The sequence below is a fragment of the Ptiloglossa arizonensis genome, chromosome 9 (genome assembly GCF_051014685.1).
Source record: "Ptiloglossa arizonensis isolate GNS036 chromosome 9, iyPtiAriz1_principal, whole genome shotgun sequence".
In the NCBI taxonomy this organism is placed as follows: Eukaryota; Metazoa; Arthropoda; class Insecta; order Hymenoptera; family Colletidae; genus Ptiloglossa; species Ptiloglossa arizonensis.
Window position 1 is genome coordinate 9447903 of NC_135056.1, and position 18812 is coordinate 9466714.

The 18812-nt window shown below is 41.0% G+C and overlaps 1 protein-coding gene across 1 annotated transcript in view; it reads left to right on the forward strand.

Annotated features, from left to right (window-relative positions):
* Positions 1-18812, forward strand: part of Ets98b (DNA-binding protein Ets98B) — a 104496-nt gene that overhangs the window by 79762 nt on the left and 5922 nt on the right. The window contains exons 2-4 of the mRNA XM_076320022.1: positions 3168-3559; positions 4336-5069; positions 7996-8150. Of these exons, the coding sequence (XP_076176137.1) occupies positions 3168-3559; positions 4336-5069; positions 7996-8150 (1281 nt within the window). The remainder of the gene's footprint in view (positions 1-3167; positions 3560-4335; positions 5070-7995; positions 8151-18812) is intronic.

Here is an 18812-nt window from a genome sequence, read left to right on the forward strand (position 1 = left end):
AAAGCCCAGGCCAGGAATTCCATCGTCCACAGATCCCATCAGCATAGATAAACATTCTCTTTCTACCCGGGACCTTTCGCGGTAGGCTAGGAGAAGTCGAGAAATAAGCGGTTCTCTTTTGTGGCTCCCCCACCCACCCCCGTATCTGTTCACCTAGGTTTATCTCCTCTCTTGCTCCCACCTACGTCCGTCCGCGCTGTTAGCTCGGTGTACAGTGCCCGTTGGTGGGTAGGGGATGGGGCATTGTGTCTCTACGTGGGTATATACAACGTAAGCGTGCAAATCCGCGAGCTCGTGTATGGGTATAATCGTTTATTTCGCGTCGACCTTTGCGGGGCACTACGTCAAAATGTCAGACGCGACCCCGCCTGAGCGTAGGGAAGATGCACTGGGAACGTTGTAATGGGCTTACAAAGCGTAACAAACTGATGCGAGGTCAAACACACGACGGGCAATAAACACACGGAAAGATAAATGGGCCCTTAAGGTGCACCACACCAACGGGCCCCGGCGTCGGGGAAAGTGTTTCGTTTTGGACTCGAGCTTCCCTTCTTTTCAGACGCAACGGAAGATAATAGCCGAGTCGTTAGCCGATTATTTACAAGGAAATTCCAGCTTGATATTTATTATTCGACGGCCGCGCGCGTTCATCGAGACTGCACTATTTTCTCCCTACGATATCGCGACCGATCGTATCGAACCCTCTGACCCCTACGTTCGATGTACAGGGGGTTGGGTGAGTGTGGGGAGGAGGCGCGGGGGTAAAGTTTTAATTACCACTTCGCTGAAGCAGAGTGCATTCGGCGGATGTTTCTTTGATTTAAAAGCGTCGAGCGTGCGCTGCGCCGGGAAGAACGAAAGAGGATGAAAATAAGAAGGATAGGAGGCTACCAACGTTTAATGAGCACGGCCCGTTGGGAGAATCAGGGACACCATTTTAGGATCGATTCTACGGGTTACCAGCAACGAATAGTACACAGTACCTGCTTCTAAGTCAGATTCGGCTCTTACTTTTCTCCATTAACGAGCATTTCTTTAACACACGGAGTTTCTCGACGTTGGTGTATCGATGGAGTAGTACGTTCCTGGAGATTACGAATTTTCAAAGTTTCTGCTATCAGAGACTCGTTCCATTGTCCCTTGGATTGTATGTATTTTTTCGATTTTTTCTCGTTAAAATGAATTCTAGAGACGTAACTCCGATTCTCGTTAACACTCGAGACATAGTTCTACGAGATTGCATACGAATTATCTACTATCAGAGATTTCTTAGGTTCTGATTGGACTGCATACGCATTCTCTACGTTTTTTCTATTTAAATGAATTCTAGAAAGACAATCCTGATACCCATTGCCATTCACGTAGTCACACGGAACAGGTAACATTGGATAATAGAAATCGTTCCAGTTTGAGAGATTTGGCCTCCAATTGTTGATACGACACTGTCCTCTTTATTCAGAGCATCGTATCCGAAGCTTCGAAGACGTCCATTTGGTAATAAGTAACACTCTCTATTGTTAAGCCACAGATTTAGTCAACTAAAATACACAGTCTATCCAAATTTACATATCACTGTTAAACATCTTCGTTACCTGCATCCAGAACACGTACGTATCACGCGTAAGAGTAAAATATATCCACAGTACGTAAATGCAGTGAAAAATTCTGTGGTAAAAGTACGATGTAAAATCTGTTATGAAATCCAATTTCTCGAAATCCTTACGAAACCGCCTGTTCGGGTTAACGATCGAATTACGTATTTTACTCTACTCCCCGCATGAATTTGTGTATTTAGACGCGGCGCTTACCGTAGCGTTTATCTCGAGTACCGGTGGTGCGCGCGTTGTTCGTCAAACCGCCCACGTGGAATAAATTCGCGGGTTCTGGAAACGTAAAGAAAACCACCGACCATGATTAAACATTCATGTGGGAGTGATCATGACGTTTACGTTCGAATCGGACATTTGACGGAACGATATCGCGGCCTCGGTCGCCTCACGAGGTTCAAAGATGGGGCTCGAGATCGCCCTGAGCCATAAGTGACTTACGGAGCGTAACAAACTGACGCGAGTTTAAGCGCGGGACGGGCAATAAACACGCGGAAAGATAAATGGACCCTTGGGTCCATCGGTGGAGTCTTGAGGAAAGTGTATCATTTCGACTAGATCTTTTCGCTTATACACGCCGAAGTAAATTGTGGATCGCCGAGTATGCGATGCAGGAATGTTGCGGCGTTGCAACCTCGGCTGGGGGTCAAACGTTCCCGATAGATATTTAGACCTTAAAGGGACTGTGCTGCTCCACGCGTGGAAATATTGCCAGTAATATTATTAAACGACGCATTCTTCGAAACAATTAGACGATTACTTACTCGAGCGAGATTCCTTGAATAAATTCGCTTTGGGAACGAAACACTGTACGGGCTGTCGAGTAACTATATCGAGCGTGCAATTTAATACGGTGACGGATTATTCGTGGCCCGATTCGATCGAAATTTTCCAAAACCGTATCATTGATTCAAGTAGATCGTTTCGCTCTATCGAACGTTCGAAAATGGACATTAATATCTAATAATATCTGAAAATACGAGTGAGGTTTCTTGCAATATTCGAGACGCTACGTAAATTAAACATTGAACAATTATGCTACTATATTAACCACTCGTTTAATGTAACAATATCTTAACGTACCTCCGTAAGACGTTTATTTAAATAGATCGTTCGTCTTTATTTTCAATGTATTTAAAAACATTGCAATTTGTAGTAATATCTGAGAATGTTCAAATTAGTGACTAAACACTAGAACTACCAATTGCGAACGTATTACAATTTGTATTACACCACATACGTATCTTCGAAGTTAGATGGAAAAAGAACAAATTAATTTACGCATATTATTAATTGTCTATTTTAATAATTGTAAAGAAAGACACCGTTAATAATCGAGTAATTTGAAAAAGAAGTTCGAAACAACTCAAACTGACCACATTGGTAATTCTAGTATCAACGTTCTCGTGATCGATGCACCGTCTCTCTAATGCAATTTGAACGAGAAAGAAAAAGAACAGTATCAATGTTCGTAAATCGGTCGATTAGAAGTATGAATGGTAAAATACTCGCGTTGCCCGAGGAACAAGTACTAATTGATGACGATGTCCTCTTTTCCAGATGCCACAGACGGTGCCTTCCGCAGCCGGCTACTCGCCGTCGTTCGATTACAGCACATTCCAGTTCGATCTGTCCCTACTTTCGGACGATTATGTCACCGCAAACGCTCAGAATACCTTGAAACCGACGCAGATCAAACAAGAAGCTCAATCCCCGCGTCCTAGCTCGCCGATTACCTATTCGAGTCCACCGTATCCAGGCGCGGGCGGTGAACTGCCACTGTCCCCTAATTACTCGCACGAGGGTTCACCAGGATACCCGACCAGTCCCTACTACGTGCCCAGAAGTCCACAGAGCGCACAATTTTATCCAACCAGCCCGGAACCATCCGCGAAGCAACCAGTCAAGAGGGAGAAGAGTCTCGACCTACTGGCCATCTTGCAGGAATCCAGGTAACTATTTCACGATACGAGAATATCAATTTTACGTTGTCTTGGGTATCGCTCGATACACCTTGAACGATATAACAATTTGTTGTACTTTCTAGTAAAATTCTCAATTTTGTTCCATTCGTTCGGATCCACTTTGGAAATTCTAAATCTAATCTTTAAAATGTATTGTACGGTAAACTAGCACGAAATACTTAGCGAATTTATAAACCAAAGAAGAGCCTTGCTCTTCGAATAAAGCTACTTTGTTCATATTTTATACTGTAAAGTTTCGTGGTAGAAAGAAATTTCATTTTTGATCCTGTACAGTTATAGGATGGTGTCGAAGTGTCCGGTAAAATTCTTTCGAAATTTTCGTATTCTATTAGCTGTAGTTATTATATTTAATACTTACATGGCTATTTGTACGTTTCTATCTCGAAATTTTAGATACTTTTCTTCTCTTGATCGGGCCAAATTGATTTCTCTTAATTACATAATAAAGATTTCATCGTTTCGGTAGAAGGTAAAATTTCAATTTCGTTCCAAACTTCGCACACACATTTGTAAACTTTGCTTCAAAATTATAAAAGAACCATCATTTTTTCAATTTTCGCTATTAAACATCAATTTTGAGACAAAATTTTCGTTAGAGTCGTTCCAGTGGACTCGAAGAACTCAAAGACAAATTCTAAAGCCATTTCAAAGAGGAGTTGTTTACTTTTCACTCGCATTCGTGATCACCGGATCACGACATCGAGCCAGCCAATGACAACCACCCTCCTCGATTCTGATTCCAGACTCTTGGCCGAGAGTCTGGGTTACCGTGAGGACTCGACCGATTGCACAGTACCGTGCACACCACCCAGAACGGAAGAGGACATCTATAACAGCCTTGACGCGGACTTCTTCGCGAAGAAAGAAGATGCCGGAGTGCAGGGACACCCGTTGCTGAAGGAAATCCTCTTCAAGGAAGAGCCTCGGTCCAATTGCAGCAACAGCAGCAGCAGCAGCAGTAGCAGCAGCTGTAACAGCAACAGCAGCAGCAGCAGTAGCAGCAACAGCAGCGTCAGCAGCAATTCCTCTTCGTTGTCGTCGTCCTCCTCGTCGTCGACGACTTCCTCGTCGCCCGATCCGATAGAGCTCGAGAACAGTTCTCCCCTGAGGAACTTGCTCTTCAAGGGCGCACGAAAGGATTTCACGGACGCCGCGAGAACAAATGTCCTGAAACTCGAGAGAATACAGGACGAGGTCAGTAATCCTCTGCAGAAGGAGGAGGAGCTTTTCAAGGACGGCCAAAAGAGCGATCATCAGTTGCTCAGGGAGGTACTGAGAGACACCAGCTTTCAAAGGAAGTACAATCTGAGACCGGTAGATCTTGGTAGCGTCGGCACCGGGTTCGTGGAAGACATGGAACCTGGTGAGTGCGTCGGTGACCTGACCAGAGAACAGATCGAGCCTGTTCTGAGTCTGGCTATCCAGCAGCTGCAGAAAGACTTCGATAATACCTGCGTGGCGCTCGGGATTCATCCGGGTGAGTAATGCTAACTTCTTCTCGATGGATGCTTGTGTTTCTTAGAAAAGGCCATCAGTGTCTAGATACAACATTAAACGAGTACTTCTAAAGGTGTCCAACTTTTTGAATACAAAGTAGAAGTAAATTACACAATCGGTAATTAATTCTCCGAAGTAATGGTAACTTCTTCTCGATGAATGCTTGTGTTTCTTAGAAAAGGCGATCAGTGTTAAAATATAACATTAAACGAGTACTTCTAATGGTGTTCAACTTTTTGAACACAAAGTAGAAGTAAATTTCACAATCGGTAATTAATTCTCCGAAGTAATGGTAACTTCTTCTCGATGGATGCTTGTGTTTCTTAGAAAAGGCCATCAGTGTCTAGATATAACATTAAACGAGTACTTCTAAAGGTGTTCAACTTTTTGAACACAAAGTGGAAGTAAATTTCACAATCGATAATTAATTCTCCCAAGTAACCAATACGATTTTTTTCAAATATTTCTAACAGAATTACTTTTATTTCGCAACCAATCAACTCTAGTGACGAATTAGTTGAGAAATCAATTGCAGAAACTCTTGAAGCAGAATTTACCTCGTTAAAAATTAGGGCTTCCACCTCGATAATAGTTTTGGATTCTTCCCGCTATTTTTGTCCATTGATTGAAAACGACAGGACGAAACATTGAATTCTAATTTTATACAATTTCTATCTTTGGAAACAACTTTGAATTTATGAATTTAGAAACGGTTTATCCAATAGACTTGTCTAGATTATGTAATATTGTAATACGTACAAATTAAAAAATTTGAAGACATACCGAGGAAATCGAAAGAGTATTTATCGTTAGTCAAAATTTGAATTGAAAATTATAAACGAGTATACCCAAAGATAATCGCTATACTCTTAAGATTAAGTGTGACCTTAAATGTATTAACTGGCCTTTAACAAGAGGCATTTGTATATTAATTTATTACGGAATATTTTTGACGCCACGAAATGGTCGAAATCGCCCGTTGAAAATTAAAGAAAAAAAACATTTGACTCGAATAAAATAATATTATCGAAAAGAATGTAAGTGAGAACAAAGTACAACTTCAAAACACCAATCCTTCGCGAATTTTAACATCCAAAAATTCTATTTCTAAAACGGTAACTTCATAATTTCCATTTGCAAGATACCATTTAGAATTAACATCTCGCCAATTTTTCAAACGAGATATCACAAAATTTACGGTAACTGTCGCATTTCTAGTCCTCGTGTAACAGTACATTACGAGAATGAAAATTTCAAAGAAACAGTAACGTCTATGTAAAATAACTAAACAACTAAATAAGCATTTCGCAAATCGTAAAAACACTTGACAAGTTTTTGCGACGTTGTTTTAGCCAGGCACGGTGTAATCGAACTTAAAAAAGTGTTCGCTTAATCGTACGAAAATTATATGGTGAGCCCTTAGAAACGAGAAAAAAGTTCGTTACCGTTAGAGAACGTAATGACCACTCCGCTAACTGTGGCATAATAAATAAATAAATTGCAGGGGTATACTTTTCCTTGGTAATAAGAAGGTGCGTGAGTGTCCATTAGACACTTAGACCTTCTTGCTACCTTGCCGCGGGCGAGACTTTGACGTTATCTTCGTGGACATAGGAGCGACCGGTTCGACTATTACTGCGTACCATAATGAACACCGCGCTCGGAATAAGTTACGAAGTCACATCGCGCTTTCGTGACCAGTTACGAAATTTCGAGGCAACGCTCAAGGTCACGACTTGCTTCCGTTACTTTTCTAACACTTTCGTTCGTGGACACGTCACGATGAGTAAACCTCGGTTTCGGTGTACGTGATCCTCCTCCTCTTTTCGAAGTATCGATGACGGGATTGCGGTAAAAATTCCAAAATTGCACAAACGGTGCAAACGATCGTAGAAAGTTTCGCGCCGAGAACGAAACAAGAAGGTGGGAACGAACTATCGCGAAACGCGTGCGCGCATTCTCGGTCGGAAGTTAATGAAAATACAACGTGTTGTGAAATACGATTATTAACGCAGGTATGAGAACACTGCAGGAATTTTTTTTTATGCAATTTTCTTAGACAAAACACGAATTATTGGTAACGTCTCATTCGGTAATTGGAAACGACAGATACGAACCGGTGATAAATTGAAGAATAAATTGAAAAATTGACAAATTTACACAATGGCAGTTTGAAGAGATGTAAAGCGATTTTTATTTCAATGTTTTGCGCCTTATTACTGCATTGCAAACAAGTGTTTAACGTTATTGAGTTTATTCTACTTCGGACTAAATCTGGACCAAAATCTGAAATCGCTCGGTTAATTACATTTTAAGTTTCGGTTTGAAGAATGTATATTTGGGAAAATGCAAAAGAGAAAAATCGATTTTTGCCCAAATCCCCTCGATCCTGTTAAATTATCAATGCATACTCCTCCTCTCTAGATCGTAACTTAACGACAAATGGAATTCAAAGGAAATCTAATTTGAATTTCTCGATGTTCGATATTCTGATTCTTGTATCAATTGCTTTTTTCAACGATTCTCGGTATTCAAGGTTGCTCTATGTTCGCGAAGTTTGGACGAGAACGCGATAAACGTTGACAAAAAACAAAATACGTATTGATAATCGAAGAATTCCATTACTCCAAGCGGAAGAATAATTTCCATTGGAAAACTCCTCGACCCTTAAATTATTAACGCATACTCCTCCTCTCTAGATCGTAACTTAACGACAAATGGAATTCAAAGGAGATCTAATTTGAATTTCTCGATGTTCGATATTCTGATTCTCGTATCAATTGCTTTTTTCAACGATTCTCGGTATTCAAGGTTGCTCCATGTTCGCGAAGTTTGGACGAGAACGCGATAAACGTTGACAAAGGAACAAAATACGTATTGATAATCGAAGAATTCCGTTATTCCAGAACCACGACGCTGGAGCGCAGCGGACGTAGCTGCTTGGATACAATGGGCCAGAAGGCAATTACAGTTGCCCTCGGTGCCATTGGAGAGTTTCAACGTCGACGGCGCCACGTTGACTTCGCTCACGGAGGAGGAATTCTGTCAGAGAGCACCACAGGTGAGTCCCAGACGCGATCCACCGAAAATTGCACCGCCTTCGGCTTCTGTCGATCACCGAAATGCTCGGCTCGTTAAAATCGGCTAGCTCGCGGATCGCACTTTCAACGAATACCGTTACGCAACACTCTTCGAGGCCCAACAACGATTATTCGCGGACCGGAGCGCCGTTTTAACGAAGCAATTAGTCGCTGGAATTTCGTGGTGTTTTAATAAATTACCGGTGCAAATGGTCGCCAGCGAGACGATTGCCACTGATGAATGCGTGTTAGATTGGCGATGACGTCGAGGAATTTCTGTGGTTGATTAATCCGAGTCGATGTCGTTCCAACGGTGACTGGCAAAACTTCGTTTCGAAATAAAGTACACGAAGGATAATTCGATATTCCATTCGAGACTGTACGCTTTGAAATCGAACAAAGTATACGGATAACAGACCGTTCGAGGTGACGATCCCAAACGATGAAACGATTTCATCGATTTTTCGAAAAAAAATGAAGAGAATACTTCCAACGATATATTCTTTCGCACGATGTTTCGAATAAATCGTAACTTAACGACGAATGAAATTCAAAGGAGATTTAATTTCAATTTTTCGATATTTGATATTTTGTTCGATATTCTGATTCTTGTATCGGTTGGTTTTTTTCGATGATTGTAATCTTCGTTCGTGGTGTGTAATACAATTATTTTGACAATTTTTTTCACGGAACGAGGTTGAAATAATTCGAATAACAAATATCGAAGATAACTGATACTGTCGGTCGGATAATAACACTTGCAGATAGTGTTACATGGTGTTTTAATTATCGATGAAAAGGAAGTGTATCGTCTTCTTTGCTTCTTATTAGCAAAGAGAGAACGTACGAAATAAGTCGTTGAAATAAACAAGCTAATCATCGAACGTGTTAAATGAAATATAAATTTGTTTATACTTAACGAAGTAAATAATTGCAGAAACGAAGTCTTCAATGAGTTACGATTACAGTGTACCACATTCTGACTCGTTATCTTCAATGTCGTCGTCGCCGACATTTTTCAAAGGGGTTATCTCATGTCGTCCCAAGAATTTACAACAGATTTCATTTTTGGTCTTATCGCTGTTAAAACTACTTGTTCGCAGACAATGCAATCGTGAGTACTTCCAGGTTTCGAAATTTAAGTATCGTTGACAATGTAAACGATCGATGCATCCCTCGGAAGATATAATTTATTCAATGATGGCTATCCATAACCTACATCAACGACTCTATCAATTTTCCGTATACTAGGCTTCAATTAGAAAACTAAAATAATAGATAAAACACGATAACCTATATATAGAGAAAAAAAAACTCTGCACTATCACATTCTTCCATTTTTATAATACTGTTTCTGCGGAAATTCTTTTGAATGTTTATGTAAGTTCTCTCGTTAATATTTTAACTTCGTGTGTGTAATTTTGCTATCAAAGAAAATTACAAAACGTCAAATCGAGTATTTAACATCGTGAAATAATAAATGAATTTTTCATTTCTAAATGTGAGAAGAGATTTTAAACTTTTAATCGTTAATCGAGTAGCTCTCTAATAATAATGGCCAATGTATTTACATTAACTCGTTGAATGTCACAATGACGATCGAATAAGCCATTACTATACTAGTGCTAGGAATACTTCCAGTTAAATCAAAATAATTACTCAAAGCATTCGTATTTGTCTTTTGTGTGAATTTAGTTTCAACAAAAACTGTCTATAGCATAGTCAGTTACACCGAATAATAAATCACGAATTCTTCTAAATCGTGAAATAAAAAAAACAACATCAATTGATTTAGAAAATCCTTCTTCGTCTTTCTGACGACTCACCTACTTGAAAGAAACCCTGAATCAACGAATCCCGAAAAACACATTCCAAGAGTTTATCGAAAACAAAAGAATGAGAGACAATTCTTTGACTAGCAAAAAACTTACCATTCATTGGCAGAAATGTGCAAAAACACAGGGTACTTCGATCGATAAACAATTTTTCAGCCATTAAATATAATAGTAAATCAAACTTGTTGAACTTATTTCGGTCCTGTGGTTACTTTGGTAATAAAAAGTCTTGTTGTTAAATATTCTTCGATCTTCGAGACAAGTGGTCGATGCAAAATTAAACAAAAAACACTAGTCACGAATGAAAATATACTCACACGTCGACATTTCGACCTTAAATCTTCACGCTCTTGAAGATAATACGTAACATTCCAGAAATGAAAAATTCTAACTCTTCTCAAGAACTATTAGAAAGAAAAAAGAATTAATTTGTGCGATAACAAAAGAATACAACCGCGCGTACACGGTTCGAATTTCAAGTCAACGGGATAAATAGTTTCCGAGAAAAGTTGCCCACCAGTTTGAAGAAACCTGTTTCGAGAAAACCACGTCTCAAAGTTTCAGAATTAGAGCGCATTAGTAACTGCGTAGCGACCAGAACGGTGAGACACGCTCCACGAAAAACGTTGCATCTTCCTCGATACTCCTCGATACGTCACAACAGTATTCCTAAATCACGAAACTTCGAACAAATTGCAAAAACACAAATCGATTCTTCAAAATCGGAATATTCCCTCCAAGTTTCCTGTCCGGAAAAAGACCCGAAGAATATTCAATCTCGTAATTTCTACTCGAACGTACCGTACGATTTTGCAACGAGAATTTTGCGACACAATTCGAAACACAAATCGATTTTTCAAAATCGGAATATTCCCTCCAAGTTTCCTGTCCGAAAAAAAACCGAAGAATATTCAATCTCGTAATTTCTACTCGAACGTACCGTACGATTTTGCAACGAGAATTTTGCGACACAATTCGAAACACAAATCGATTTTTCAAAATCGGAATATTCCCTCCAAGTTTCCTGTCCGAAAAAAAACCGAAGAATATTCAATCTCGTAATTTCTACTCGAACGTACCGTACGATTTTGCAACGAGAATTTTGCGACACAATTCGAAATACAAATCGATTTTTCAAAATCGGAATATTCCCTCCAAGTTTCCTGTCCGAAAGAAACCTCGAAGAATATTCAATCTCGTAATTTCTACTCGTAAAAACCTACCGTACGATTTTGCAACGAGAATTTTGCGACCAGATCGAGCCGATGAGTACCATACACGCTCGTTTCCGTTTTATCGTCGACGATCGCCTCTACGAGTTAAATGGCGCGTTGTGGTTTCGGTTCTTGTCGCGAATAAGTGAAGAAAAAATACCAGGGGGGAAGGAAAAGAAAAAAAAATAAAAAGAGGAGACAGAAGCCTGGGCTCGTTCGATAAAGAAACTAATGGCGCGAGTCACTTGAGAAACACTCGCGGACAAGGTCCGGTGAAAGTGAATTTCCTGGAAATCGGTGTGCGTCCACGTTCTTTCCTCGTAATCCACGGCTCGAAGGGGCACGAGAGAGGGACACGACCATGAGTAAGCCAACCGGCGTAATAATACGGTTTGCGTCGTTTAACGGAACCGGGATTCTCCCCGATGCACACCTTTTGTGCATCGTATTTAGTCGCGATTGGTGGATTTTCCTCGCCCATTGAACGAGACGACCCGTTACCGAGTCGACTCGAACGCGTAGTTCTCAAACTCGACGTCAGGACTCGTCGACGTTCGTCGTCGAGCACGAATGCAAATACTCGTCCCCGATGTTACGGACGGCCATTTGTCATCGAGTAGATTAACAAAACTATGGTTAACTCTTACGCGGACGTTTCTCGTATTCATTTTACATTGATTTTGCCCCGGAGCATTTTTCCTTGCTACGAAACGGTACTTAATTCTTCTTACAGTGCCTCGTTCGTTTCACGGAACGGAATGCAGATTGTGGATTCGCGTTTGTGCACTTTTAGCCGGTGTCTTCCGAGCGTTTGAAGAGATAAGTCAACTGCCCATCGACGGGAATATAAAATTCACTCGTCTAACGATAACGCGAAACGTAAATTCAAAAACGACGGATGTGTATGTTGGTTGCTCGAACTCGAGAATGAATGCGAGCAGGGGATCAATTTTTGCGAACGAAAGTTTCGAACGAACGAGTTTTGTTATCCGTTGTTATCGTTGAACGAAAATTAGAATTTGCGGAACGAAATATTAGGTTGTTCGGAAATGAAACACGATTTTTTTAGAATGTATAAACGTTTTATCAAATTATATATTCTCCGTTTTGGAAAACGAAATTACTTTCCGAACAACCCAATATTTCACGATCGACGAACAGAGAATCTGGCACGATGGCTTTATTCGTCATCTTCTGTTCGAATAAGTTTGCCTGTCTATCCATACAGGTACTGCATACGTTCAAATAATTTTATAATTAATTAGAGATCATAAACGTGCTACAATAGTTTTATCACCGTATCAAAGTCTATCGACACTACGTAACGTATAAAATGTAGAAGTAAGAATATTTCATAAAAGTGGTGGGAGCAAAAGCAACGATATTATAAATACCATAATGGTAAAAATGAACAAGGAATTATATAAATTCAATGATACGTAAAAGATACTAAAAGTGTGTATAATGCAAAACACAGAATAATCATTACAGTAAATAAAAAAGAAATGAAACTCTTAGCAAGATTCTATTAGAATATTTCAGAAAAATAGTGGGAGTAAAAGCAACGATATTATAAATACTATAATGGTAAAAGTAAACAAGGAACTATATAAATTCAATGATACGTAAAAGATACTAAAAGTGTGTATAATGCAAAACACAGAATAATCATTACAGTAAATAAAAAAGAAATGAAACTCTTAGCAAGATTCTCGTTAGCCTTACACAAAGTGGTTCTCTATCGAACAATATATCAACGTACAAGAAAGAAAAAAAAATAATAGGACTTAATAAAGAACAAATTACCTAATTGCACGAATCGAAAATATGTCCAATGAGAAATTCAATGTAATCTTATCTTCACTCTCGCAAAAATTTAGCCGACCATCGTACCCTCTGTTTAAAAAAACTTTAGAAGTATTCAAGGAAACGGAATAATTCATACCAACGATTTTCAATAGCATCGTGCCTCTCGGCCTTGAATCGAAAATTTCGCGGTAATTCGGGACATTCGAATGCAGGGGGACCGCTCGATTTACAAATAACAAAACTTCCGAAGTTTCGAAACAATTTCTTCCGCGTTCGGCGAAAGCTTTAAAATCGTCGTTCCTCGAGAGGACTCAAGGTTCGAAGACGTCCATCGAACCAATCCTCGATGGTCTCGAACGTTTCCACTCGTGGTACGAATAATTTCCAAAAACTCCGCGCTTCGTTAACGGTCCCTCGTCGCTTAAGGATCGTGGCAGCGATAACTCTCTGTTAATGTCTTAAACGGCCGTTTGAAACTCAACTCGATAATGGTCACGATCCACGATGAGACTAGCCGCAATTTTGCAATGCAAAAGTCCGAAGGGTAACGGTCTACTTTGTACCGCAGAAACCCGTGGTCCCGATACGTGTATCGAGACGATCTCTGTCTCTTGAAATCGTACGTACAGAACGCAATGGAAATTAATGGCGAACAGAGTACCTGCATAGCACAGGGGGATAGGTAGTCATGCATAATGGATTCAGCTGTACGTCTTGTAATTGGATAATTACACTACGGCGCACTGCGGCAGTCTTCCTAACATAAAATCATGAACAAGACTCACGGTTATCCGCTATCTATAATTTTCGTGAATTCTTCCCTCGTTTGCACGACCTTCGATCCGATGCTCACTGTTAAATTTTCCTCCTTGACGTGCTGATTGCTAGACTATCCCTTTCGAATTCCTCCGTGAAATCTACTCCTTCTTCGTTCACCAGTCTAATCGAATTCTGAATCAAACGCTTCGTATCGGTCCGTGAATATTTTCTATCGAAATTCCACAGTTTCTTGCGTCAATTCCTTTTTTTTTTTCTTTTTTTGCCGACTCGATCAAGCGCGGGAGAACTTTTTCTAATTTTTCTACCTTGGCAACTATCAAAATTTTTAATCGATACGCAACCTTTTGTGCGTACCACTTTATGCGAATCGATTAAAATATTTTAAATTACTTTCCGGAACATTATCGAGTATAGTAACAAAATTCTATTCGCTCTATTTTAAGAGCTCGGTAGAAATATTTTTACGACGTACGGGAGATATGTTAAACACTGTTGAAATTTTCTCAGTATTTTTTTTTATTTTCTTTCTGAGTAGAATAAATGTAAATATTTTTGTTCGGAGTAATATCACCAAAGAATTAACAAATAAGAATTAATTTGTTTCACCGAAGCAAGTAATATCACCAAAGAATGAACGAATAAGAATTAATTTATCGTATTAAAAGAATTTCAAAGGATATGAAAAATGTATTTATAGTACCATCGTTGATTGAACTGGTTTTCATTTCGTCGCAACGGAAATATGTTCTTGAATCTTTGAGCTTCTTGAATCTAAATCATAAAATCCAACGACAATGTAATTCGCCTACACCCTTCTCGAAAATAAAAATTTCCTACCATTTTCGGTTCTAAACAGAATGCTCCGCAGAAAGTTTCGATTTATGACGCGATCCATTTCTCCTTTCTCGCCGCGCACATTTCCTCGATATTAATCTCTACACCATCTTGGGTACTCATTGTGCTTCGGGATAATTCGTCGTGCTTCACCCAGTGCACAACCAAGGAAGACTTATTATTAATGAACAAATTTGTTCGACTACACTTGGAGATATTTAATGTCCGTGGCGCGTAAAAATGAAATTACAATGTGATACTCGTTCTTTCGCATTCCTGAACCTGAATCATAAAATCCATCTCTACTCGCTAATAGCGTCTACGCGAATAAATACACCCGGGCTGCAACGATCAACGTGTACGATCCGTGAAATGAAATTCGTTCCGATACGTTCGATCGCGCAATTTTACCGAAAACATAAATTTCTTATTCGATCGTCGTCCCTGTGTCGTGGAGAAGAATTTTGATTTACGATCCCCTGCTTCCTTGGGATCTCGCGTAAATGTCACGGTATTAATCACTCTCTCTCCCTTTTTCTCTCTTTCCATCATTGTTCCTCGTCGTAATTCGCGAACCGGATGGAAAAAGATGGTCTCGTGGTCAGACGAGCCGGACCGTTTGCCTTTGACCTGAAATTTAACGCCGTTCGTTGCAGGTTAAATAATTCATATCCCGCGCGGATCTTCGCAAACACTGAAGAAGTCATTAATGTATTCCGCATTCGTTATGGGTCTTCTTCGGCGTGCGAGCCGGCGCTGTAATCGACCATTGGGAATTCGATTCGTGGAACGTTACCGAAGATCAATGCACCGCGTTCCCATTGCCACGACATAACCGGCAGCTGAAATTACACGGAGCCATGGTTCTGCGTGTTTATTTCGATCGTGGCCGGTACGGGTACCTAGTTGCATCAAATTCAAAAATACACGAGCGTTTTACGAACGTGCATTTGCATTTCGCGAATATGCAATTTGCATGGTACCCTCCGGTCTCCCGAACGACTTCATATCGCGGAGCAAAGTAGCAATCTGAAATCATCGTGCGCCATTAGTACCAATTAGCAATATCTTTTATTATACCTGTCGTGCGTGGGAAGTGCATAAACGGTGAATGTGTAAATGAAATTCATTTTTGATTTCCCTCCGTGACGGGTAATTTTCTTTTTTTTCTTTATTTTTTTTTTTGTTTTGCGCCCATTCCCTCGCGTACGAGTTTCTCGTAACGAGTGCCATTAATCGGTAAGTTATTAACGGGGTTCAATAAGCGACGATTGGAGCACTTGAGCGTTAAATTGGAGTGTTGAATTTTGAAAAAAAAAAAAAGGTACACTCCCCGGTAATTTCAATATTGTGGCAAGAATATCGTACGTATACCCGATCGGGTAATTTAATCGACGATTGGGTCCATTTTATAGATACACTATGTCATATTTTATAGACGGGGGAATGTCGGTCACTAGCGATTCTGATGCTTCGTTTATGCGGTCTTTGTACAACTGTTTTCAAATACGAATTTTATTACGCGTATTTCGTTTCGCAGTGCACAGTACGTACGTGCAATTAAACTGGACATTTTTACGACGCTCTTGGAGCTAGAAATTTAATAGAAATTAAGAAACTATTGGTTATTGTTGAGACAAGTTTTTCAATACCGTATATGCGCATAATCATCTTGAGCCTGATAATCGGGGTAATGGTAAATAATAAAATCAATTCCCAGCGATTTTAAACATTTTTTAATCTGTTCGATTGGACGAGATTGTTTCTTGAAGCACGGTATCGTGCGATTATTAATATTCTGAGAGTGTACATTCGAATGTGATATCGCGAGAGAACCGAGGAACTGTTTCTTCAAAATTTATTAATATCTGTTCTTAAATTGCTCGACCTAATATTTGGAGCAACGGTTCAATTTATACTAAGTTGCAACGACGAGAATGGTTGCATCAAAGGTAGCTAATTCGAGGAAAGCCCGCGCCGGTCTATGCAACGTTTTCCTCGGCTAACCTAAGGTCGTTCAATCCTACGGGTCGCTCTATCTCTGTAACGCACCGCCTACGTTGCACCGTTTGTCGGCACACATAATTCGATCAGTGTCTCGCATAATTTACGCGTGTATGCGTCTATACATGCATACGGTATTCCACTCTATAATTGCAACAATGAACTCCTTCTGGCTCTGCCACTACGTTTCACAAAAGCCAGGTTCTGTTGACAAACTGCAATTCTCTGCATAAATTCGTGACGTTTGACTCGAATTTGCACCCGTCGTTCTTTGAGCGCATATGCAATACACTTTGCGATTACACTTTTACTCGATTCAAATGCTTAAAATAGGCGAGGAAGGTGAACTCCTCGACTGTCGTAGAATTCGAAAATTTTCGATATGGACTACGAAGCAAATTCTGTAAGTTCGTCGTTTCCTTTTAAACTTTATTTTATTTATTGTAACGATATTGGAACGCGCGAATATTCGACAATGATATTCGAATAGTCGAGTATTTGAACAATGATATTCGAATAGTCGAGTATTTGAACAATGATATTCGAGTAGTCGAATATTTGAACAATAATATTCGAACGTACAAATGTATGTGCAATGATATTCGACTAGTTAAATATTCGGATAATGATATTCGAACGCTCAAATATTCGAACAATGATATTCGAACGCTCAAATATTCGAGCAATGACATTGGAACGCTCAAATATCCAAAGAATAGTATTCGAAGAATGATATTCGAACGCTCAAATATTCGAACAGTGACATTGGAACGCTCGAATATCCAAAGAATGATATTCGAACGCTCAAATATTCGATCAATGATATCCCAACGCTGAAATACACGAACAATGCCAATCGAACGCTCGAATATCCAAAGAATGATACTCGATTTCTCGAACATTCGAAGTTCATTCGCATTCATTCGTCCGCCTATAAAACACGCGGCCCGGGGCAAGCCGCGTTAAATCGTCTTTATCCGTTATTAATTACCCAGGTTCGTACGTGCGCGTTTACGATCGGAGAAATTACAATCTCCGGTTTGAACTCTAACGAAGCGTACTCCACGATCCGAGAACCGCTTCGCGAAATAATTCGCTCCGGGTACTCGTCGAGTCGATCGTCATTGCCACGGTGCGAAGCGACGATTTCATAAATTGGCGGCGTACTCTTCGGCGAAACGGAAAAGTCAACGCGCACGGTAAACGTGGAGCATAAAAGGCAGGGGGCGGGAGGGGAGGAGCACTGGCTGCCGCAATTCATCCGCCTTCTCCCCTCCCCCCTCCACCCTCCCCGTTGCATCTCCCTCCCCTGTCCCCCGCGGGGTGCAACGACTCGGATGCACCGTTTGCCGACAACTAGAACTCGATTCACGTTGCACGCAGAACCGTGGCCGCGCGTCACACGTCGTCGCCGTCCGCGTGGCCTCTGCAGCCGCAGCCGAAGCCGTAGCGCATAACTGCATCTAAGGTGCGTTCGTACGTGTACCCCGCGCGTCCCCACCGTACCCCCGTACCCCCGTACCCCCGTACCCCCGTATCCCCGTATCCCCGTACCCCCGTACCCCGTTTCCCTGCCCAGCTTCCACGGAGTCGAGCACCAGGATTGGCGCGCTCGCGTACGTGCACGGACGCGCTATTTGCCCGGCAGAAACGATCGAAAAGTGGGTCAACGGTTGCCTGAATGCCTGGCCGGCTGGATTGCTCGACCGCCTGTTGTTGCGTCTCAACGGAGCCGCTTTCTCTTCTCTTGCGGCGCAGTGACTCCGTCGCTGGAATTCTAACACTTGCGTATGTGTGCTCCACCTCCGCGTCTTCTACCGTACCGTCCCACCCCTCCTCAAGCGTTTCCGTGTTATTGGACTTTCCTCTTATCGAACCGCTTCCTTGTTCCGCTTGGCCATTCGACGACGTCCGGCTACCTAAAAGTTGCTCGAACCTCTTCTCGGCGGTACGTTCACCTCTCGATGCTTCCTTGTTGCTCTCGCCGAGTTCGAATTACGTGGACTCGTCCTCACCGCGACCTGTTGCCGCTTTCGATCAACGAGCAACGTCCTTTGAAAAGGACCTCGGCTCTCCCATCGCGGTTCACCTTAACGCGTTGCATACAGTTCTAGTCACCGGCGATGGATACGTTTACGAAAAACGTTCACTTTCTTCGAAACGTTTG